This window comes from Schistocerca nitens, chromosome 3 (assembly GCF_023898315.1).
Source record: "Schistocerca nitens isolate TAMUIC-IGC-003100 chromosome 3, iqSchNite1.1, whole genome shotgun sequence".
Lineage (NCBI taxonomy): Eukaryota > Metazoa > Arthropoda > Insecta > Orthoptera > Acrididae > Schistocerca > Schistocerca nitens.
This window is the reverse complement of record NC_064616.1, coordinates 827942706-827967913: the sequence shown is the minus strand read 5'-3', so window position 1 is coordinate 827967913 and position 25208 is coordinate 827942706. Positions and strand designations below refer to the sequence as shown.

General features: G+C 41.7%; 1 protein-coding gene across 1 annotated transcript in view; it reads left to right on the top strand.

Moving 5' to 3' along the window:
* LOC126249441 (P protein) overlaps nt 1-25208 on the top strand; it is a 68912-nt gene that overhangs the window by 5561 nt on the left and 38143 nt on the right. The window contains exons 3-4 of the mRNA XM_049951095.1: nt 14865-14991; nt 15454-15526. Of these exons, the coding sequence (XP_049807052.1) occupies nt 14865-14991; nt 15454-15526 (200 nt within the window). The remainder of the gene's footprint in view (nt 1-14864; nt 14992-15453; nt 15527-25208) is intronic.

Genomic DNA, 25208 nt, shown 5'->3' with positions numbered 1-25208 from the left:
ATTTAAACAACATAATTCCACCCGCAGCCCCACATACGGTTAAATGGCAGGGAATTGTATCTTTTCCCCATACAAAACATTTTCATTGAATAACATCATTAATAACCACCTGCTGCCCCACAATGTCCCTGGGTTCTTGAGGCTATAAGACTGCTAAAATTCATGATGGGCACAGGCTACAGTTAGCGTGCTTGAATTTAGTTGCTGTTGCTGATGAAAATGGGGCAGTGGCGGTGGCGGCATGTTGAAGGCCATTGTGTAGTGGAGAAAGGTCCACGTGGAACGCGGAAGCTGGCGCGGTCGTCACTTTGTACTCGGTTCGACAGATTATTCAAACTTCGGGGTCACCACTGAAGGAGATATCAAGGTGGTAAGGTAATGACCACAGTTCTCTCTTCTAATCATAAATACTTTCATTACACGACAAACGTGCGGGTCGATGACTAGGCCAGAACTGAGGTCCCAGAGGGTGTACAAAGATCAACTCGAATACATAATACACATACACTCCTGGAAATGGAAAAAAGAACACATTGACACCGGTGTGTCAGACCCACCATACTTGCTCTGGACACTGCGAGAGGGCTGTACAAGCAATGATCACATGCACGGCACAGCGGACACACCAGGAACCGCGGTGTTGGCCGTCGAATGGCGCTAGCTGCGCAGCATTTGTGCACCACCGCCGTCAGTGTCAGCCAGTTTGCCGTGGCATACGGAGCTCCATCGCAGTCTTTAACACTGGTAGCATGCCGCGACAGCGTGGACGTGAACCGTATGTGCAGTTGACGGACTTTGAGCGAGGGCGTATAGTGGGCATGCGGGAGGCCGGGTGGACGTACCACTGAATTGCTCAACACATGGGGCGTGAGGTGTCCACAGTACATCGATGTTGTCGCCAGTGGTCGGCAGAAGGTGCACGTGCCCGTGCCCGTCGACCTGGGACCGGACCGCAGCGACGCACGGATGCACGCCAAGACCGTAGGATCCTACGCAGTGCCGTAGGGGACCGCACCGCCACTTCCCACCAAATTAGGGACACTGTTGCTCCTGGGGTATCGGCGAGGACCATTCGCAACCGTCTCCATGAAGCTGGGCTACGGCCCCGCACACCGTTAGGCCGTCTTCCGCTCACGCCCCAACATCGTGCAGCCCGCCTCCAGTGGTGTCGCGACAGGTGTGAATGGAGGGACGAATGGAGACGTGTCGTCTTCAGCGATGAGAGTCACTTCTGCCTTGGTGCCAATGATGGTCGTATGCGTGTTTGGCGCCGTGCAGGTGAGCGCCACAATCAGGACTGCATATGACCGAGGCACACAGGGCCAACACCCGGCATCATGGTGTGGGGAGCAATCTCCTACACTGGCCGTACACCACTGGTGATCGTCGAGGGGACACTGAATAGTGCACGGTACATCCAAACCGTCATCGAACCCATCGTTCTACCATTCCTAGACCGGCAAGGGAACTTGCTGTTCCAACAGGACAATGCACGTCCGCATGTATCCCGTGCCACCCAACATGCTCTAGAAGGTGTAAGTCAACTACCCTGGCCAGCAAGATCTCCGGATCTGTCCCCCATTGAGCATGTTTGGGACTGGATGAAGCGTCGTCTCACGCGGTCTGCACGTCCAGCACGAACGCTGGTCCAACTGAGGCGCCAGGCGGAAATGGCATGGCAAGCCATTCCACAGGACTACATCCAGCATCTCTACGATCGTCTCCATGGGAGAATAGCAGCCTGCATTGCTGCGAAAGGTGGATATACACTGTACTAGTGCCGACATTGTGCATGCTCTGTTGCCTGTGTCTATGTGCCTGTGGTTCTGTCAGTGTGATCATGTGATGTATCTGACCCCAGGAATGTGTCAATAAAGTTTCCCCTTCCTGTGACAATGAATTCACGGAGTTCTTATTTCAATTTCCAGGAGTGTATGTTGTGGCCTATCGATCCGTGGATCGACACCATACACGTAACAGCTTTTACATAGACAAGAATTTCTTTGTGTTCTGTGAAAGATCATTTATCATTCTTCTACAGTAGTCAGAGAAGGCATCATGCCTTGCTCTTGACAACCAAACATTTTTCATTCAGTGTATCTATAGTCCTACATTTTGTTTGAAATCTGTTATGCAGTATTCCATATCTTCAGAAGTTCCTTTGCAGTGACTGTATACTATAGAGGCTCACTCGTGTTATGAACTGTTCTACTGGGTATATATATATCCAGTGCATAGTTAGCTATCCTTTTAAACTTGAGCCATACTTCCTCTAGCTGAACTGCTGACTTCTATTAAGTTAACTGAACTATTTTTCTACTTGATTTCATTGTCCTTTGTACTTCAGCCATTTTTGTCACAACTGCAGCATAGTCACTGATACTAGTTTAGCTGTAGACCACCTCAGAGGTCAGGTCTATTTGTTGCCATTAGAGCCACCATATTTCAATCATGAGTGGGGTTCCTTTCTACCTGTTGTAGGTAACTTTCTGAGAAGTTAATGTTCCACAGGATGTTCCACATCCACCACTAACAAACTGAAATATTCACAGTTAATTGTTGAATGAGTAGAGACACCACTGATGGTTACTGTATGATTGGGGAACTTAAGTACAACTAAACTGAAGTTTTCTCTAAAGTTTTCATTTACGTCAGGAGCAGAGTCTGATGGGTCATAAAAGTACCCAATTATTTTCTGCTCACCACTGATAGTGAGACCCACCCAATCAATCTCACAAGAAGTTTGTGTGGATCTGAGTTTTACTGTGAGAAATACACCACCTCCATCTTCCATTTGCCTGTTCTTTTGATATACACTTAGTTTGCCACAAAATCTATAAATTTCAGGCTTCAACCAGCTTTTTGTACCTAGTATTATGTGAACTTCAGTGCTTTCCAGGAGCACTTCAGACTCTGACACATCCTTGGAAATGTGTTGACTGTTAAACATTAGGATTTTAATACTCAGCTGTGAGAGGCATGTCCTTTAATCTTACAGATACTTCTGGTTTCCTACAGCTGTTGTTATCTGGGTAGGATGGAGAGCTGCCTAATCAAAAAGACCCTTGTGTACACCCCAGTCAGCTACCTGAGTAGTAGTTTCTGATGTGTAGTGCATACCTGACTCATTTAGGGGACCCTATAATTTTCAACCCTACGGCACAATTCCAGAAAGTTGTGTCTTCACTTGTCATAGAACCTTGCCTTTAGTTCAGTCCTTCCACTTGACTCTGAACCAAAGGGCCATGATCATTTCTGAGGACAATGCTGCAGATTGTAAGTTTTGTTGAACTACCATACATAAGGCTTGCCTTCTGTTCATGCCTTCTGTTCATGCACATCATATACTGTATCACAGAGTTCTCTCAAAGCCATAAAATTGACATAATTACTGGTTAGTACTACTAGTTCTGAAAGGGAGGCTTGTGTATGTACTTTAGTTTGTATTGGCAGTAATAACATGATGCACTGTGAAATTTTCTTACTTAACCATTAAAATGTTTGAACATATTTTATTAAATGTTAAAGTAGGAGTAACATACATTATTTCTGCAATTTAGGAGTCTGCCTCTTTTTCCTGAAGCTGTTGCAACAAAAAGTATCATTGTACCTGGACCAACAATGCTCACAGTCCCATCAACAAGGTAAGAAATTTCTAGAAGTAGTTACAGATTTGCTTTGTTAGGTTATGTTCTCAGTTTTACCAGAGGGGCATATGTACAAATTAGTGTACAATAATGTGGTGGTGGTGGTGGTGGTGGTGGTGGTGGTGGTGGCAAAGTCAAGGGTAACAAAAGCATACATTCGTCAGTGTATTAAGCTGAATCTTTCCTTTATTTATATTAATGATTTCGCAGTATCAAATGTGAAGGCAAAAGTTTTCATGATGACAGCAACATAAGTTAAAACAATGACAGAGAAAGCTAATGCAGCCCTTAAAGATGTCCACAACTGTTAATTCAAAAATTTTAAATATAAAGAAAAGGTTTGTGCTTGACTACCACAGGACATCTGCCTTTGCAGCACTTTTTCTCTTCCATGCTGCAGGTCTATAGTCTTTCTGTTCTTTTCCTCCCATGGGGATAATGTCTGGGCTGGTTTTGGAAATGTAGTGTGCATTTTCAGTTGTAAATATCAGAATACTCTTCAAGGTTTTCATTCTTTTTCTTTGTTCATCTTCTCCTGTCCTTCCTCCGTTTCAGCATTTGAGGTTCCTCTTTCTCCTCCCTGTGTGCTCCTGAAGGCAGGCCATGTCTGCTGTGTAACAGGTGAGTGGGTAACACAATTCCCAGGCCTGGGTTGACAGGTAGGGTTCGCACATACCACCAGTACGCATCAGGCCCAGGGAGGGGTGATTGCATCAGCTGTTACCTTCCCAAACTGCCAATTGGTTCCTCTGTCAGGTGTTTGATAGGTGTGATCTGAGGATGAGCCCTTTCTGAAGTGGGTCTCCAGTTGGAAGGGCCATGCTATTGGAGACGTTGGCAATCGTGGGATTTTCTCACAATGAGCCAATAACCTTCATAGCCAATGGCTACGAAACAGAAAGAGGCTAATGATGGGAAGATTCTCCCAGCTGCACCATAGTGCCTCATGGTTTCATGTAATGAAGATGGTCAGTCCTTTGCAGCAGTAAATCCATTTTACTCAGAAAGATGTTGATGCAATTGCTGGCTCTGAAATTCTGCTCTCATTTATGCAATGACACTTTGCTTTTGGAGACTACTTCTGATTCTAAAGTGCAATTGCTTCTTGCAGCTTTGCTCCTCCATGGCTATCCTGTTAGAGGCCCATCAAACACTGAATTCTTCATGTGGTGTTATTTACACTAAGCTGCTTGATGATCTGACAGAGGTAGAAATCCAAATGTTCCTCACGGATCAGGGTGTCATTGCAGTCCATTGGGTGAGAAAAAAAGTAGATGCCTCCTTAGTGTCCACAGGCACTCTACCTCACTTCTGATAGAGGTTCTTACATCAAAGATCAAAGCAAGTTATTAAGTTATCAAGTTATCACTGTCAGACCATATATTCTGAAGCTGATGCACTGCTACAAGTATCATTACAACCAGGCTAGTGTCCTGTTGACACCCAGGAAAATGAAACCTATGGTACAGATGCTTAGGATGATTGTCTGCCTCCTCCTCCTCCTCCTCCTCCTCCTCCATGCTGCATCAACTGCAACAGCAACCATGCTGTCCTCTCCTGTGATTGTCCCATGTATCTCGATAAGTGGGCTGTCCAGGAGATCTGGGAAACCTTACCTGGTCACTCGCAAGTTGTTGGCTAGTCAGAAACTGCGCATTATACTATCTGGCACCTACAGTACTGTTCTTGCTACATCTTGCTCCACAAAGGACATGGCCTTGGCCATGCAGATGTGCAACCTCAAATTTAGCACCACAGTTGTGAAATCACCCAGTGTTGTGGCAGAATCCCAGTCTCCTCCCCAACTGTGTAACATTTTACCAGACTTTTACCTCACTGTGCAAAGTTACCAGCTACACAACTGGCAGGCTGGAAAGGACAGAAGAAACACTCCCGTGAAGATTTCCTACAACCCTGCAGCCAAAAAACACCTGAGTCTTCCTCTACCAAGTGAAAAGGCTCTAAGAAGTCAAAGGCAAATGGTCTTCTTGTTCACTGACTTGAAGATCCTCCTGGAGGGTGTTGCCACATGATACCCTTGTCTGGCCTACCTCCATGGCACTGGTGCACACTACCGTGCCACTGCCCTGGACTTCATAGGGTGACAATGCTTCTGTAGACCTCGTGGTGCAGGATGCCCCTGCCTCTACCCTGTATCAGCGAGTCTTTGAAGGCTGGCACATGGCAACTGTGACAACCTTTTTTTTTTTTTTTTTTTTTTTCTCCTTAACTCTCCTCCAATGGAACATTCATGTTCTTAGATCCAACAAAGATTATTTATGGCCGCCCTTAGACTCACAACATCCACTTGTTCTCTGCCACCAGGAAACAAAATTGCTCCTCATAACCACTTTCAGCTCACATTTCCTCCTGGCCGCATCCCCCCTCCCCCACACTGCCGTTGACGGTTTTTATCCTTTTACTGTTTATATCCCTCCATCATTTGATGTCACCAGGGCAGACTTCCTCCAGATTCTTTGGCAGCTACCTCACCCCTTTCTGCTGCTTGGTGACATTAACGTGCACCTTTCCCTTTGGGGTTCTCCCAGAACCTTTCAAAGGTGCCCTCTTGGCTGACCTCAATCAACTTAACCTCTCCTGCCTTAACACAGGAGCACTCACATTCCTTTGGCTCCTCGCACACCTGTTCCCATTTGGACCTATCCTTCTGCTCTTCCCAGATTGCCCATTCTCTGGAGTGAGTGGTCTGTTCTGACACATACTTAAATTTCCTGTGTGGTATCTGTTTGCTGACAGTGACCCCACCTACATGTACACCCAAATTGCAGTTTACTAAGGCAGAGTGGAGGCTTCATGCCTCCCTGGTGACCTTTGATGAAAATTTCCCGAGTTGTGATCAGGTAGAATATCTTACAAATGTTTCCCTTACCACTGCAGAACATTCCATTCCTCACCACTATGCTGGTGTCGAGTCTCGCAATTTACTATCCACTGCACAGTGTGGATTTAGTGTGCTGTTCTGCAGTTTCTGTGGAAATCCCAGACTATGGGAATGTTTTTCTATTTGGAGAAAACCTAAGATACCTGTTTTAGGACTAGTATCCTCTCTACTCTCTAAATGTAGGGCTTCCATTGCCACCTGTCTCATTTCCTTCAGGAATTTTTGAGACAGACTTTTCGAGGCATGTGTGGGTTCTGCCTTGTTGAACACCTTTATCCAGGAAAACAGTGCCTCAAGGTTTCATCCTGTGCATTGTCCTCTTTGCTGTTGCCATTAACCCCATTATGGCCTGTCTCCTGTCAGGGCTATCTGGCTCCATTTTTGTTAACGACTTTGCCATCTATTGCAGTTCCCCATACTAGTCATTGAATGGCACCCTCAATGGTGTCTTGATAATTATTACTCATGGAGCATTGACAATGGCTTTAATTTTTCCACTGACAAAAGAATTTGAATTTCTTGTGTGCAATTGGTTTCTTCACCATCTTTACATCTTGGGTGTGTTGCTCTTCCATTCATTGAAACTATGAAGATCCTGGCGCTCCTGCAAGATAGGAAAGTTTCTTGGTCCTCGTGTGTGTGTGTGTGTGTGTGTGTGTGTGTGTGTGTGTGTGTGTGTGTGTGTGTGTGTCCTGGCAGCCCACTGTATGCAGTCCCTCAATGTCCTGTGTGTCCTTAATGGTACATAGTGGGCTGCAGATCAAACCACCCCGCTCCTTCTGTATTGGTCCCTTTTCCATTTGAAATTAGACCATGGGTGTTTTGTTTGTGCCTCTGCACATCCATTCCTCTTACACTGTCTAAATACTATTCACCATCATGGAGTCCATTTGACCACTTGTGCATTTTACACTAGTTAGGTTCTGTGTTTGTATACAGAAGCTACTGAACTTCTGCTAGCTTACCATCTCAGCAGATATGCATGCTGTTTGTGTGCCATGCATGGCCACCCATTCTATTCCTCCTTCAATGATGGCTTTGATCACCAGTATGGGGTGCATCCCTCTTCTCTGCAATCTCCTGGAGTTTGCTTTTGACTCTTGCTCCGGCAGCTTAACTTTGTGCTCCCTGTGACTTTCCTGATGAGTATGAACACTTCACCACCTTGGCTTCATATGGTCGCGTGTGTTCACCTTGGCTTTCATTCAGTTACTAAGGACACTACTCCACCCTTGCTCTATTGCTTTCACAACCTTCGCACAAAATGTCACATAGTATGTTTGTATACACTGATGGCTCTTGGATTGACTGGTGTCAGGTGTGCCTTCATCATTGGTGCCAGAATTTTTTAGTATCAGCTTCCAGAACACTGCTCAGTATTTATAGCAAAGCTCTTTGTCCTGTATCGGGTCATGCAGTACATCCAGTGACACAGGCTTCTCAATTGTCATCTGCTCGCTCTGTGGCCTTCAAGATCTCTGCTGCACACTGTCCATCCCTTAGTGCAATGGCTCCAGAAAAGCTGTCACTTGCACACTCTTGATGGAGCCACGTTTGTTTGTGGGTTCCTGGTTGTGTTGATCCGACAAGAAATGAGGCTGCTGACACTGCTACGAAGGGTGCAGTCCTTGTACCTCTGCCTGCTAGTTTTTATGTGCTATCTGATCTCTGTGTTGTCTGTCAGCAGATGTCACTTTGGCATCACCACTGGTCCTCCCTTCATGGAAACAAACTGCAGGCTATTAAGCCTCCCCAATGGCTTGGACAACCTTCTCTTGGCCATCTTACTGCAAGTTGATTTTTAACTAGGTTGTATATAGGGTATTGTTTTCTTAGCCATCACCAATTAATTGGTGCTCCCCCACCACTTTGCTCTCACTGTGATCAACCTTTGATCTGTCACTTCCTGACAATTCACTTTTTAGCCCCCATATGTTCTAATTTGTTTGCTGTTATTGACTGTTTTAGTGAATGATGTGTGGGTTGTTGGTTGTTTTTTACTTTGTATCCATCATAGCACTGGCATCTAATTTTTAGTTCAGGACCTCTGTTTCTCTAGTGTATTTTATACAGCTTTCTCCTTGTCACTGTATTTAGCTGTCTTCTCTACTGTTGATAGGGATTGATGCATAGGTTTATTCCCCCCTTTGTCTTAGTGTTGTAGTTTCAACATGGACATGTGACCCTATTTGTTTTTGTGTCACAAAACAAAAGTCCTTCATTATGGAATAATGTCAGATCCAGATGATACATAATGTGTATTCTACATAGTCAAGTATTGATCATGAAACTAGACACAAGATAATATACCTAAATGAAAAATCACACACACAGTAGTATGCTATGTCATCAGCCAGTTCTATCACTTAATGATGTAGTTTCTTTGAGTCAACATGTAACAAAGCATCCCACTAAGATCTTCCATTTCTTCCAATCCTGAGCTTCCCACTCCCTTCCTTATATCTCTGTCCCATCTGTATGGTGGTCTTCCTCTAGGTTTTTTTATATAAATTGGACTCCAGTGTAGGACTTCTTTAGACCACCTACCATATTTTGTTCGAGCAACATGACCAGCCCACTGACATTTCAATGCATTCACTCTTTCCATTATGTCAGTGATCTTCAATGTTCATCTTATTTCAACTGCTCTCTCTCTCTCTCTCTCTCTCTCTCTCTCTCTCTCTCTCTCTCTCTCTCTCTCTCTCTCTCTGTGGTGTGTGGTGTGTACATGGCTTTTTCTAAGGAGATACAGAATCACCGTGCTTTACACCCTTTTCAATGGAAAATTCATAAGTATTATCAGCAACTCTCACAAAGGCTGTGGAGGTTTTGTAAATGTTACATAGGATTTTGATATATGCTATATAAGGGCCTAAACTGCAAAACAGGCTGCCACAGTAAACTAAAGATGTGAAAACTGTAATGTCAGCCAAGCTATTACACTGTAAATATATATTTGAAAAATATTCCTTCAATAGTGATGACTATCCCATGTATTAACAAATGGAATGACATAATATTGCAAGACTAAGAGCTGTAAAATTTGTGAAAATGTGTATGTTTGGTAAGAAACATTGTACCAACAATTAACATCTGTACAAATTGTTGCTCTATGGCTAAATCAAAAAGTATAAAAAAATTGTGAATTTGAAATGCTTATCAGCCTTAAGTTTCAGTATCTGTACTTCAAAATATCAAATCCCAATAGCTTACTTAAAGTACATGTCGTAGGCACCACTGCAATGTGAAGTTAGTGCTACAGAAAAGTTTCATAAATTTCAATATGAAAGAAAACTTGGAATTTCCTGTGACTCATCTTAACTTATTGGCCAGAACAGTCATTCTGTCAATTTTCTGGTTCTATACAAAAATTGTTACTGAAAGGAAAAAATTCCACAATACTTAAACTATAAATGCATACATGAAATTATCAAAAAACCTCCATGTTCCCTTACTTCACTATACATGTACCTAAGCATAGAATACTAAAGAAATATTGGTTGTAAGAAGTACACACGAAAGTGTACAATGTACTAATAAATACTGGTATTACTTACTAGATTTTATAGATGTAACACAGTAGTGGAAGATACATTTAGTGTAATGTAGTATAAATTAAAAATATTGTATTCTAAAAATCAGGACTTCACTTTAATCAATTAGGTTTTAAATAGCTGTTTTTTAACACAAATACTTACAGGTTTCCTGTACCTAATATTTTCTGTGTAGTGGGCCAATAAATTTCATTTCTCCACTATTTGCAGCAACACAGTTGGTTGTATTCATACGTAAAAGTTTTTTTAGCCAATGCTAAATTTTGAGGACTGGGGTAACCTTCATAATACTCAGAAATTGCAGAGGCTATTAAAGATCTTGAGCACGCACTCCAATGCTGTTAAGTGGTGCCCATCAATGGATCACCATATTGCTTTTAAGTGGCTCTGTACATGGGTCCACTGCCTAATAAAAAGATGGAAGTGAAAATGCTGGGAACAGTATGTTTAAACTATAGGCCCATGTACCTCTCCTCTGCAGGTTTGGGCAAAGATGCCATGTGTCTGTAGATACCAGACAGCTGCAGGTGTACCTGGTATTAACTCGAATGACACAGTCAACACTGACCCAGCCACCATCACTGTAAATTTTGCTCTGCACTTGATAATTAACACTGACTCTTGAGCAACATGGCTTTAGAGTCCTAAAACAGAAGTTAAAGTGAAAGCAATTATATTTAAATAATTGCTACCGGGAGCCATACAATGCTCCCTTCAGTGAGTGGGAATTGGTCGGTGTCTTAACCCACTGTTCTGATACAGCTCCAGGGCTGGACTGCATCTGCAACCATATTGACAAAGTACTTACCAACAGACTGTTGGCATCATATCCTTGCTAGTTTTAACTGCATCTGGAGCAAGGGCAAATTCCCATGGCAATGCTGAGAAATCATTTTCGTCCCAGTACTGAAACTGGGTAAGCACCATCTAGAGATACAGAGAAAATTAGTGATACTTATTGAGTGATAACTGTAAGTTGCTTCAATGCATGGTGAGGGGCTGCTGTGTTGGTTCCTTGAATCTTGGGTCTTCTGGCTCTTTCCCAGGGTGGTTCTTGCCAAGGCCATTCCACAACTGATCTGGAATACCTGGAGGCTGCCATCCAAACAGCTTTTGTTTAGTGTCAAAACTTTATAGTAATCTTCTTTGACCTGCGAAAGGCTTGTGGCAACACCACATCCTTGCTACCTAGCAAGAGTGAGGTCTCAAGTGTCTGCTCCAGATTTTCATTCAGAATTTCCTGTTGCATTAAATGTTCTGGGTTAGAGTTGCTGCTTCCCACAGTACCTCCATGTCCAAGAGAATGGGGTCCTGCAAGGCCCTATACTGAGTGCCCTCTTTCTAGTAGCCATCAATGGTCTAGCAGCAGCTGTGGGGTCCTCAGTACCTCTCCTTGCATGCTGATGACTTTTGCCTCCAATATTACTCCTCTAGTGTGGGTGTCACAGAATGTAGACTGCAAGGCACCATATGAAAGATGCAGCCATGGGCATGACTAGGTTTCCCTTGCCAAGACTAAAATTGTACACTTCTGTTGAGTCATACCATTCACACCAACCAGAACTTTACCTCAGCGTCCAGTTACTCAATGTGGTGGAGACTTACCACTTTTAAGACTTGCCTTTATTTGTTGATTCCCCATCTTTGCCAGCTTAATTAAAAGGGATGGCTGTACCTTAACACACTTAACTGCCTGAGTAACACCAGCTGGGGTGCAGACTGCACTACCCTTCTGCAGCCTTACAAAGCCCTGATAAAATTCCACCTCGATTATGGAAGTCTGGCATACAGTTCAGCATCACCCTCAGCATTGTGGATACAGAATCTGATAAACTGCTGTGGGGTTTAACTTGAACAGAAGCCTTCTGAACTAGCGCTGAGAGAAGCTTAATCGTGGGGGCTGGGATCCCTCCATCGTGGATCAGGCACCAAGAGCAGCTTGTAAATTATGCTACCCATGTTCACAGCTCCCCTAAGCATCCAAACTCAGTAATCCATCTCTTGCAATGGTGGCCTTGTCCATAGCTTCATCTTGACCTATCACAAGGTCCTGAAGCATAGATTTATCCTGAGGCTCTCTACTGCTGAGTTTTCTCCATCCTTCGTGTATCTCAGGGTTCAGAAGTCATCTACACTGGTGGCTCAATTGTTGCTGGTCATGTGGATTTTGCTTATATTCTTACAGGACATACAGAACTGTGCTCTTTGTGAATGGCTGTAGTGTGGAGTTCATAGTCATTTCTTGTGCCCTGGAACATATTTGTTCCTACACTGGTGGGTCCTTTCTCATCTGCATGGACTCCTTGAGCAGGCTGCAAGCTCCTGACCAGTGCTACTGTTGTCATGCCTTGGTTATTGCTATCCAGGATTCCCTGTATGCCCTTGAACAGTGTGGATGCTCAGTGACCTTTGTCTGGACCATGAGCAACATCTAGATTCCAGAAAATGAACATAGCCTAGCCAAACAGGCTACCAGTAAAGACTCAAGATCAGTAGTCTGGAAACAGACCAATTGTTACTATGCCATCAAGTTTTAGATGTCTGGAATACAGAATGGCTCACTCTGACTTCACCAAACTAAAAGTGATAAAGAACACTATGAATCTGTGGAAGTTCTTAAAGCAGGCCTCTCACAAGGATTATACCACTCTCTACTGGCTCCATATTAGCCATACTTGCTAATTCATGATCATCTCCTCTGTAGTGAGGACCCACCGCCCTGTCATTGCGGTGCCCCTGTCACAGTGGTCCTAATTTTTCTGGACTGGCTCAACCTAGCCACCTTGCAGTGGACTCTCAATCTTCCTTATAGAGAGAATGCCCCAGTGGCTGACCTTTGCGTATTTTTGTGAAGTGGGTTTTTACCACAATCTTAAAGAATGGGCCACACAACCATATTGGCCCATTGAGGGGTTGGCAGAAAACTGTTGCTGCCTCTGCTCAGACTGGGCTGTGGTTGTCTGGGTTTGGTGGTCCAGGTTGATCTTCACCCTCCCTGCTCTTTACTCTTCTCCCTTCCTCCTCATGTAGTCTGATTTATCTTCTCTCTCTGTGATTCTCTAGCTGTCCGTGTTGCTAGTCTTTCCCAGGCAATCTTGGAGTAGAGTACCACTGGTAAGTAGCAGGGGCTGGGGGAAGTATGTCCCCTCCATGTACTCCACTTTGAACTTCTGGCTGTTCCTTAGAAGTGGCATGTTGCTTGGCTTTCTTCCTGTCTTCTGTCTCTTACCTTGGTCACTGACATTGGTAGATGTTTTTCTTTTCCCCAGGGGTTTGTGTTGTAAGCTCTCTGATCTAGTCATGTAGCCCTGTCTGTTCGAGGGCAAAAGGAATGATTACCTAGTAGTTTCACCCTTTTCAGTGTCCAGCCACTGAAGATTTGAGGGAAAACAACAAAAGAAAGTGAGCTCAGTGTATGCAGGGATGTTTAACAAATTGCATGCTGAAGACAATTTTCTTAATAAAATTGTTCAATGAGCTGCCAGCAGTCCCAGCAGTAAAGTGAATTGGCATAATGTTTTGATGTGGGGTGAGCAGAAACTGTTAATCAACCATGTATTGGAATCACTTAGGGTAAATATTTTCTGTGCTGTAAGCTGTAAGATATTTTAGTTCTTATTTTTTCTTAAAGTCAACTGGCATATTGAACCTGGATGTACTTGAAAATTATCTAATGTCTCAATTAAGACAGTATATGGGCACAGAATTTATCAGCAAGATGGTGCACCACCACAATTCCATTGTGAAGTTGTCATTTATCTCTGTAGGAATATGGGTTAGATATGATGTAACAGTCTCTTGACCACCACAATCACCTTATTTAACCAAATAGATGTCTGTGTATGGGGTTATGTTAGAGTATTTGGTCTTCCATTTCTGGAAAATGTTGATGAGCTGTGACAATGGGTAGCAACAGTTGCTACCATACTTAGACTAGCTTCATAAGATTTGGTGGGGAACTGAAAACAGATGGGAAATTTGTTGTTACAAAATGTAGCTGTACTGGACATTTGGAAAAATGAACTTGAAGATACACTGCACTTAGTGATGCAGGAAACATTTCTGAAAGTTCCTTAGTGTTCATTAACAATTGTCAGCAGTTAAAATATTTTATTAGGTGACCAATTCTGAACCTTACAGGTTCACTTTCATGAATGTCCTAATGAGGCTGTATTAACAGTGCCTAATAACAAACGCCCAAGTGGCAACACATGATTTACAAATATTTGCAGAATAAATGTCACAATCTACACACACCTCTGTCAAACTTCTGTACGTTACTTTCTTTCACAATTAAGTCACTTTGTATAATTTCTAAACACAGTATTCTTTCAGCAACTGATAGTATGAAATCTCTAGTTTAATACCACATCAATCTAAGAAACATTTGACAGACTATTTTAGCTTGTACATCCAGAAAGTTTAACATTTTTCTCCATTTATTTGCAAAGGCTCTGAAACACACTAAACATGAATTTCCATAATGTCTTAATTTTGAATTAATAAAGCAATTTTTAACTAGAAATGATTAACAGTCTGAAGACTTTCCACTTATTTTATTTGCTATATGAAAGCTTTTAAGGCAAAAACAATTGTAAAAGACTTTCCCAGTATTTTGCACATAAACATGATGTGCACATGTCTAAACTATTCTGTGATGTTAGAGCTCATCTATATTGTCCATAAATTTTGTTGTAAAGTAAATCATATTTACTGCTAAACTTATCATTAGTGACAAGTGTTACTTTTGTCTTGTTCCAGTTCAAAAGTGCAGTATAAAGAAGAAGATACTGAAGAAACTGAAGAAATAAAGTGTGATGCACCAGCTACACGTTGGATACGCTGGCTGAAACTTTGTTGCCTTGTTGCCATCTGGGCAACCTTTACGGTTTGCTCTCTCTCTCTCTCTCTCTCTCTCTCTCTCTCTCTCTCTCTCTCTCTCTATATATATATATATATATATATATATATATATATATATATATATATATATATATATAGTTTTTGGTAATAGTTACCTCAATGTTGTACTATATTTTCCACATTTAGCTTATTGCAAACCATTTTTAGGGTCAAAATAAGAATGATCTGTGATCCAAATGTAGCAGTTAAGATATTCTGAAATCTGAATATGGTGAAAAAGGAATATTTTCACTGTGTAGGTAAAAATTAGTACTGTTAACGAACTGATCCTTGGCAGCAATTAAGTCATTAAAGGAAGCAAATCAAAGTTGAAATTGAATAACTTTTAAACTTAAATCATATGAAAATTAAGAAATATTTTACAAATAGTGCTAAGTATTATAAAAGTTACTGAACATTTTCACTGAAGTACTGATCTTTTTTACAGATGATACTCATGATAAAAAGTGAGAAAGTATTAAACACTTACCAAATATCGGTACCTCCTAGAGAAGCAAAAAGTATCCTTTAAAATTACATATTAGTGTGTATAAATTAAGATTTTTGTTTCTCAGCCTGATATACTTCTGCCAGTGACCTGAAAATTTTCCACTCAAGCACATAAAACATTACATACTTAGTGCACCTTCATTTCACCAAAGTCAAAACATAAAGTTGAAGTACAGGGGTGGACAAAGATATGGTACAAGAAATACTTTCTTAAACATACGTGCAGATGCTAGCCCTTTATTAATGGCATCTGTGCAAGTCAGAGATCAGAACAATGTTCTTTTAGTTGAGGGCATTGTTGCTCAGTGCATTTGCACATGGACAATTTTTTTTTTTTTTTTTTTTTTGGGGGGGGGGGGGGGGGTGTCTGAAAGATAGCATTACTGCCAAACACTTAACCCTCTTGGCTGATCAGGCCATTCCCGTGGTAAAAGTTTGGTTATCCAATGGCAATACTATGTCAAAGGTCAACAGTGCCCCTCTTAGCACAGCTTCCATCCTCCACGAGTGGATTTGGTGTGCATGGGGATGAATGTGCACACCTCCCCTGTTTATACTGAACCTCTGATTCTAAAGAGAAGAGAGCATAAACACTATCCATCTCAATCATTGTTAGCTGAGCTTGCCATCCTCACATGGGAAGAATGGTAAGATTCCCTTGAACCATAATGGATCTATATTTATATATTCAGACTGGAACCTGTTTAGAATGCCAATAAGTTTCCTAAACCATTAGGCATGATAATGTATTGTCTCCATTTTTTTTGTAAAACACCTGTATTTTGTAGGTCAATTGGAAGAGAACATCTTCAAAGATAAGTTTCCTGGCTTATCTTAGTCTGCAAGTGTTGACATGTACACATATTGTAACACAAGCTGACAGTTTTTTTACTATGATCCCTTGCCACCAAAAGGGAGAGGACATTGGCATACAAATGGTATGAAGTAATTTATAGTGCTCAATAACAAATCAGTGGTAGCTTATATTCTGTGCAATCATTAGAATCTGCAGTGATACTGGTAAAAATACAGTAGAAAACTGTACTTGTAATTCACACTGCTGGTGGCTCATGTCTCTTTCATGGGTCCATGCATGGTGCATAAGGGGCTCAGACATTGCAGCCCATTCTTCCTTCCCATGCTGCCCCTCACCCCCCTACTACTTATTGTCAACCTGGCTATCCACTTGATTTCTTGTGTTCCTTTTAGTTTCTCCCCTTGCTGCATTTTCTTCACTTTTCATGTTTGGTATTAGTGATTCTCCTATGGGTTTTGGTGTCCACTTACTAATTTTCTCTGTAGTGTGGGCCATTTGGGGAAGAACTCTCTCCTTGCATCTGTGGCATGGACTTGTCTTACTCCTCCTTCCCTGGTGTAGACCTTCCCTTCCCCTCCCCTCCCACACCACACTATATTTGTAGCCAGTCTGTGGTGAGATTGTAATTTTCCCATCTGGCTGAGCCCGCAGACACCACAGGAATCAAACTTCTGATACCTGAGATGTTTCCTCCCCATGTATTCCAAGTAGTGTTTGCTTGTCATTTTGGGACATTGGACCTCTGAGTAATGGCTGCCATGCCAAGTGGCCCTTGCTTTGGCGGGGAGGCACCCATGGGGAGAGCCCCTGAGCAGTCAGTGATATTGGGGTGGATGCTTTGCATAAAGAATGTATAAACCTCCAAAAAACTGGCTGTTCCATTGTCAGTCAAATATACAGAACTATAGGATCATTTAATGCTGCTTCTTATGACCCTGTTGCCTTCCCTTATCTTGCTGCACACTCAGATGAGGGCAAGACTTGCTGGTTTGGGGTGAATCACTTTCCCTGCTACCTGGTCTGCTGTAGGATTCTGGAGACACATTCACCACCACCACCACCACCACCAAGATGTTAAATGTTGTGGAAAATAGGAATGTCACTGCTGTTAAACATTCCAGCATATAAGGTCATCGTCCATGAAACTCTTGTTCCGAACATTTCATCCAGAACTGTGCAGGACATCTTCAGAGGGTTTGCTGCTCTGTTGAGTCTTGCTGACTGAGTCAGACATCTGAGAGTGACCAACTTACTGTAGAAAAATGATGTGGCTGGAGTTACAAATAAGTAGTGATAATTCTTGGGGAACTGCGCGACTGCTACGGTCACAGATTCGAATCCTGCCTCGGGCATGGATGTGTGTGATGTCATTAGTTAGGTTTAAGTAGTTCTGAGGCCATCAGTCCCCTAGAACTTGGAAGTTAAGTCCCATAGTGCTAGGAGCCATTTGAACCAATTTGATAATTCTTGCCAACGATGAATTTTAACTATCGTCATCTTGTCAAAGATAAACTGTTTAGTGATTCTGCATAGCTACTATCCATGTTAAGTTTCAAGGTATCTTCTTTCCTATTTTCCCTGTGCTTACATATTTCATTGGCTTCTCTGCATAGTCATGCATAATATTTGGTCATTGTAGATAATTTTTTTCTTCAGTAAAATTAAACAGGTCTAGTACCTGGGCCATTGTCATGCATATCCAGTAAAACTTTGGTCTCCTTGAAATGTATAACATTGTGTTAAATGGTACCTCAATTTGAGTAAGCAGTTTTTGAAAAATCCCATCAGTTTCTGTTTGAGCCAAATAATCCTTTTAGAATGGGAAGAGTTACCTAAAATATAATACCATATGACATAAGTGAATGAAAATAAGAAAAGTAGACTAACTTTTGTGCTGAGCAATCACCTACTTCAGATAATGTTTGAATAGTAAAAATGGCAGCATTAAGTCTTCCAACAAGATCCTGAATGTGGGCTTTCCATGACAGTTTACTATCTGAACTAGAAATTTGAACTGTTCAGTTTCGCTAATTATATGCCCATTCTGTGAAATTAAAACATCAGGTTTTGTTGAATTGTGTGTAAAATCAATAAAAACTGAGCCTTACTGTGAGTTAGCATTAGTTTATTTTCTACAAGCCATGAACTTAGGTCATGTACTGCACTATTTGAAAGTGTCGGTGTTTCAAATATCCTTTACTACCAAGCTAGTGTTGTCAGCAAACAAATATCTTAGTTACCTGTAATACTGGAGGGCATATCATTTACATAAATTAGGAACAGGAGTAGCCCCGACACTGATCCCTGTGGTACTCCTCACTTGACTGTACCCTACTCAGACCCCACATCACAGCCATTTTCAACATTGTGAATAATGACGTTTTGCTGTCTGTTGCTAAAGAAAGAAGTTAACCAGTTGTGAGCTACTCCCTGTATTCTGTAATGGTTAAACTTCTGGAGCAATATTTTGTGATAAACACAATCAGCTGCTATAGTTAAATCAAAAATATGCATAGCATTCAAAATCTTTATTTTAACCCATCCAGTAGCTCACAAAAAGAATACAGCATTTTCAGTTAAAGGACTTCTAAAGTCGAGTTTTACATTTGATAGCAAATTGTGTGATATAAAATGATAAATTACCCTTACAGACAAAGCATTTTCAATAACTTCAGCAAACAATGATGGCATAGGTCTTACATTGTCTACATTGTCCCTTTATCCCTTTTTATAAAGCATCTTTACTACTGAATATTTTAATCCTTCATGAAACTGACCATTCCTAATGAAAAAATTACAAATATGGCTAAATACAGGGCTAACATGTGCAGCACAGTACTTTAATATTCTTCTAAGCACTCCATCATATCCATGGGAGGCCTTAGTCTTCAGGGATTTAATTATTGACTCAATATTGCCCTTGTCTGCATCAGAGATGTATTTCAGACATCTCTTGGAGAGGCATTTTCCAAGAGAATTAAGATTCCCTGTAGAAGGTAACTTTTTAATTCACCAGCAATGCTCAGAACAGGTTGTTAAATACTATACATATAGATAATTTATTAGCTAGCAAGTGAATGAAGAACCCTGTCTAGCTTAAGCAGAAATGCTCTGAAGTCAGAGGACCTAGAAACAAGAAGTTGTTTCACTAAATTCAACTGCTGCTGCACAACATTCAAATATCTGTTCAGTGCCGTGAGACATCCAGACTTGAATGGAAGACTGCTTTTTGTGTACACAGCCACTCTCCACCCCACAAGGAACTCCTTGAAAAAGTTAGCTAATCTGTATAATGGTAAAGGAAGCCTCTGAATTGTCAAATTATTTAAGTGGTGCTCCAACATACAAATAATTTGAGTAAACATCTATAAGCTGTTCACTAAATTTCTCTAATACCTCTTATATTTTGATGCACTATGCTAACTACTTCTCTACTTGGAAAAATGTTCTCGGAAAGTAATTCCTTAGTTATATATCTAAAAACAAAGATGATGTGACTTAACGAATGAAAGTGCTGGCAGGTCAATAGACACACAAACATACACACGAAATTCAAGCTTTCGCAACAAACTGTTGCTTCATCAGGAAAGAGGGAAGGAGAGGGAAAGACGAAAGGATGTGGGTTTTAAGGAAGAGGGTAAGGAGTCATTCCAATCCTGGGAGTGGGAAGACTTACCTTGGGGGGGGAAAAAAGGACAGGTATGCGCGCGCACGCACACACATCCATCTGCACATACACACACAGCATTAGTATTATATTTGTATCACTAACTCCTTAGTTAGGTATACCTGCTTAAAGGAAGTCCCTCTATCAGCTGACTTCAATCTAAGAAAGATGCAGCTCTAACACAAACTACTACAAGAATTTTTCCATGAGTTATCCCACCACCACCCACTATGCTGTTACCTATGAGCTTTGCCAGCATCCCCTTCCCCTTATTCATGCTTATCTTAGTTGTTCAAATAGAAACTTCACCACATGTGGAATTTTATATATGCAACATCCTGATAGAGGAAGGTGTTTACCCTTCACAGAACAGGTGACTGACCTATTGGTGTGTCGGTCTAAAAACTGGTCTGTCATGTTTTTCTAAAATCTGATTTGATTTGTTCCTTATTTAATAAAAGAGGATTGAAGGGCTTTTCTGTGCTCCTGAAGGTATCCTTGTAAGTTCTGGTGTGTCTTTATTCACTAAGACCCCAGTCAACAGAGTAAAGATTTTCATAAGAAATTTTTCAAAGAGATATGTATGTTCTTTCCAGACACTGCCTTATCTTCAGTCAGTTCCAGTGGGATGAGTTTTATGAACTTCATTTAGCTACAGAAATAGCTAATTTCTATATGGAAAAATTCAATAAACTTCTGTAAAAGCAAATAAGAAATAATCTTGCTGGTATCAGTTTGTGGATGACACATTTGTGGTCTGGCTGCATGGTAAAATAGCTTTAGATGAATTCTTTGGTTTTCTAAATAATATAAATCCAAACATCCAGTTTACTGTGGAAATAGAAAATAACAAACTGAATTTATTGGATGTTTATTACCAAACTGACTGCTGGAAGTTTCAAACATAAAGTTTTCTGAAAAGAAACATACAGATATTTACATAAGAACTCTAAGCACCATCCACAACAAAAGAGGTGTCATTGAGTTTTGCTGATAGAACCAAAAGGATCTGAATGCTGGGATAGCTGGATGCTGAATTGTAATGTCTAATGCAGGCTTCCAAGGAAAATGGCTACTTGGAGAAGGAAAGGAACAGAATTCTATGACCAAATAATGGAAGGCCTTAGGACAAGCATGAAAAACAATAATGGAAGAGCAGTTTCTCTTTTAATAAAAAAAATTAATATTAGATTGGGAAGATTTTACAGAAACATGACATTATTTTTAGCCCAACAAAGAAAATTTCACATTCGGGTATGTAAAGGATAAATGCCTTTGTCAGCATCTGTAGTATAGAAAATTCTGTGTACATACATTAAAGTTAATATTAGAACAACCAAGACAAGCATGAATACATGGCTAAAGGAACAAGTCTTTGCAGACCAGAAAAATAGAAAAATCAGCTGTTGCAGTGTGCACTCTCAGATAATTCTAATAGGAAAGAATAGACTATAAAACTTAGACTTATGGACAGTAGCTCTGCAGAATTTCTAAACAGTTAGTGTGACAATAGATAAAATTTTCTTTTCACAAGGATTCTCTCTGTTTATCATGTACAGCTCTGGCCCTGCCCTTTTTCTACAGTGTATATGTTACTAACATCTGACCTGTCAGTTGGCAAGATTCAACATAGCAGTGCCTCAGATGTCCAGTGCAATTCTGGATGAAATGTTGGGAACCAAAGAGTTTTGTGGATCATGATCTTACACCACAAACATTTCACCAGCAATGGTGTCATCTGATCATGAAAGCCTTCATTGCATCAGTGGAATCTCTTGGTAAGATGTGGTCAGGTTTGTTGCTGATCAAAAATTATTCTGCAGCCCTAAATGTGTGACAATCTTGATGATACCCCAATGGTCATTACTCTTTACCAGTCTTTAAACATTGTTCAGTGTGTCATTTCTAATAGCAACATTATCCTTCAAAATGATCAGGAACGCTAGGCAAATCTGAAATGACAGGATGTTCATTTTGTTCGGTGTGTTCAGAAAGGTTGAAAAGACAATTGCACAGACATTAAGGCCTTGATTCTGACATTTGAGGAAGATACTCTCCTAAGGAAGGTCACTTCCTCCTCCTCCTCCTCCTCCTCCTCCTCTTGACCTGTGAAAGAGGAGAAGAAACATAAGTCCCAGGACAAGCCCCTTCCAGTACCCCAAAAGGTACCATCCCCACCCACTCACCCCTGCTCTTAGCAGCCATTGCAGCATCTTCTCCCTTCAATACTGCATGTCTATCTTCCTGCTGTTCTTTCTCCCTCCCTTTGGAAACTTGTCTGGCATATTTTTAAGAATGTTCTGAATTTTCAGTAGCCTTATCAGTCTCTCAACTGTTTATCTTCCTTTTACTTCCTTGCGTCCTTTTACTTCCCTGTGTCCTCCTCCTGACTGGATAAAGTGTAATTCCCAGACCCAGGTTGACAATAGGGTTTGCATGTACAGGCCAGGCTCAAGGTGGTGTGTATTGCCTGAGCTGCCCAAATTGATAACTGGTCCCTCCATCAGGAATTAAGGAGATGTGACCTGGGGTGTGAAGTCACCTAAGGTGGTGAGCAGCCCTGAGGTAGAGGTCCCCCTTGTTGGAAGGAAAACATCATTAGATGCTGCATTATCTGTCTACTAAATATAAACAGAATGAGGGTAAGGATTCAGACTCTTACAGCTTCACCAGAGTTCCTTTCTGTTTGATACACTGAAGATGGTCAGTCCTTCGCTATGGTTAACCCATTTATTATTCGGAAAAGTGTTGATGCAATTATAGGCCCTGTGAAGTCGTGCTTGTTTCCACTTTGGAACATTGATTTTGGAGACTAGTTGTGATTTTCAAGTGCAACTGCTTGCAGCTTCTCCTCCACGGCTATCCTGTTAGTATCAAGGCCCATAGCATCCACTTGTTTCCTGCCTCCAGAAAACAAAATCATGTCCTCACAACTGCTTTGATCTGTCATTTAATTTCGTTTCATTCCATTCCACCTGGATCTTTCCCCCCCCCCCCCTCCCCCCCCCCCCCCCCCCGAGGATTGCATTTCGTCTTGAGGGAGTCATGCTGATCATCCAGGATGATTGATCATAGTCAAACCATCTCACTGAACACCTGGCTGCAAGCTGTTGGTCCACATTTTCCTTCATCCTTTCACCTTCTCTCTTTGTACTATCTACATCCCCCTGTCATTCAGTGTCACTAGGACAGACCACCTCCAGCTTACTTGGCAGCTCCTTCACCTCTTTTTCTGTTCGGTGACTTCAATGCACACAATCCCCTTTACAGTTAACCCAAAATGTCAGATGTGCCCTCTTGGCTGACCACCTCAATCAATTCACCTTCATCAGGCTTAACACTGAGGCACCCATGTTCCTTTGACTCCATGCACACTTATTCCCATTTGGATCTCCCCTTCTGCACTGCCCAGCTTGCTCATCATATGTAGTGATCCCTTCTGACATGTACTTCAGTGACCATTTCTCACATGCTATCTGTTCGCTGACTACTACACCACCTAAATGGAGACCCAAATGGCAGGTTTCAAAAACCAACTGGGGCTTCACTCTTCCCTCGCAACCTTCGACAAACATTTCCCCAGTTGGGATAACTGGGTAGAATACCTTAGTTTTTCTTATAGCTGCAAAAAGTTCAATTTCTCACAATACATCTTGGCAGTGCCGTGTCCCAGTCCATTTGGATTGAGGCAATCTATGATGCAACTGGTGCTTTAATCAAAATTCTATGATGCCGAACTACATTTGTTGTTAAGTTGTGCATTGTCACATTCTTAGAGATAGCAAAAAGCTAGCTGGGTTTCATTTACCAGTTCTCTTAACAATTCCACTCCCTCTTTCATTGTTATCCAACCACCTATGGCTCTCTGGGACCAAGGTCCATTAGCTGGTTTCACCTGACCATAGCAGATGTCATTGTGGACCTCATTGCCATCTCCAACACCTTGGCTTACTATTTTGCAGAAATTTTCAGCTCCACCCACAATAGCCTAGTCTTCTTTGATTGGAAACAAGCGAAGCCATCATGGGTGATAGTTCTCCTCTGAGTAATGAATGCTATGCAGCTGCCTTTACTATGCAGGAGCTAGATTTTGATCTCAGTTAATTCCAGTCTTCCACCCAAGGGCTGGGCAGTAACATTTGTATGTTGCATCACCTCTATCTTGGAGGCATGCAGTTTTTCCTTCATATGTACAAACCTGTGTGGGTGGGTGGATTGTTTGCTTCCCAGACACTGGTGTGAAGCCTCTCATATCCACACCTTAGCCTGGTAAGGAGACACCTTCCTTCTAGCTACTGCCCAATTTCTCTCATCAGCTGTGTTTGCAAGGTGATGGAATGTAAGATTCATGCCCAGCTGGTATTGTGGCTTGTCTCAAATTTTACTAACCACTACACAATGTGGACTTCAAGCATGCCATTTTGTAGCTGACCATCTTGTCACTTTGTTGACCCATTTTGTGAATAGTTTTCTGCAGAAATACCAGACTGGTTGTGTTTTTGATTTGGATTAAGCCTAAGACACCTGCTAGAGGACTTGTATTCTCCATAATTTCTGCACGGGGGCTTTTGTGGCCACATGTCTTATTTCCTTCAGGAATTTTTAAGAGACAGTTTACAATATATGTATGGGTTCTGAATTGTTGGACACCTTTATACAGAAAAAGTGTGCCTTGGGGTTCAATCCTGGGCATTGTCCTCTTTGATAAAGCCATTAACCCTGTTGTGGCCTGTCTCCCATTGGGCATCTCCAGATCCCTTTGATTGATGATTTTTCACTTTATTGCAGTTATCCATGGACTTCTCTCTTTGAGCAGCATCTTCAGTGATGTCTAGATCATCTTTGCTCATGGAGCATCAACTATGTCTTCCACTTTTCCACTGACAGAACTGTTTGTACAAATTTCTGGCAGCACAGTTGGTTTCTTCCACCATCTTCACATCTTAGGCCTGCTGCCCATCTGTTGGTTTAAACTACAAAATTCCTGGGCTTATGCATGACAAAACTTTCTTGGTCCTTCCACATGTTACCTGGCCACTCACTGTACCCAATCCCTTGCTGTCAAGTGTCCTCAGCAGTACTTTCTGGAGAGTGGACCAGACTGCCTTCCCCCATTTGTACTGATCCCTTGTCCATTTCGAACTAGACTACAGGTGTTCCGTTCTTGCATCTGCACATTTGTCCAGCTTACGCCATCTAAATACAATCC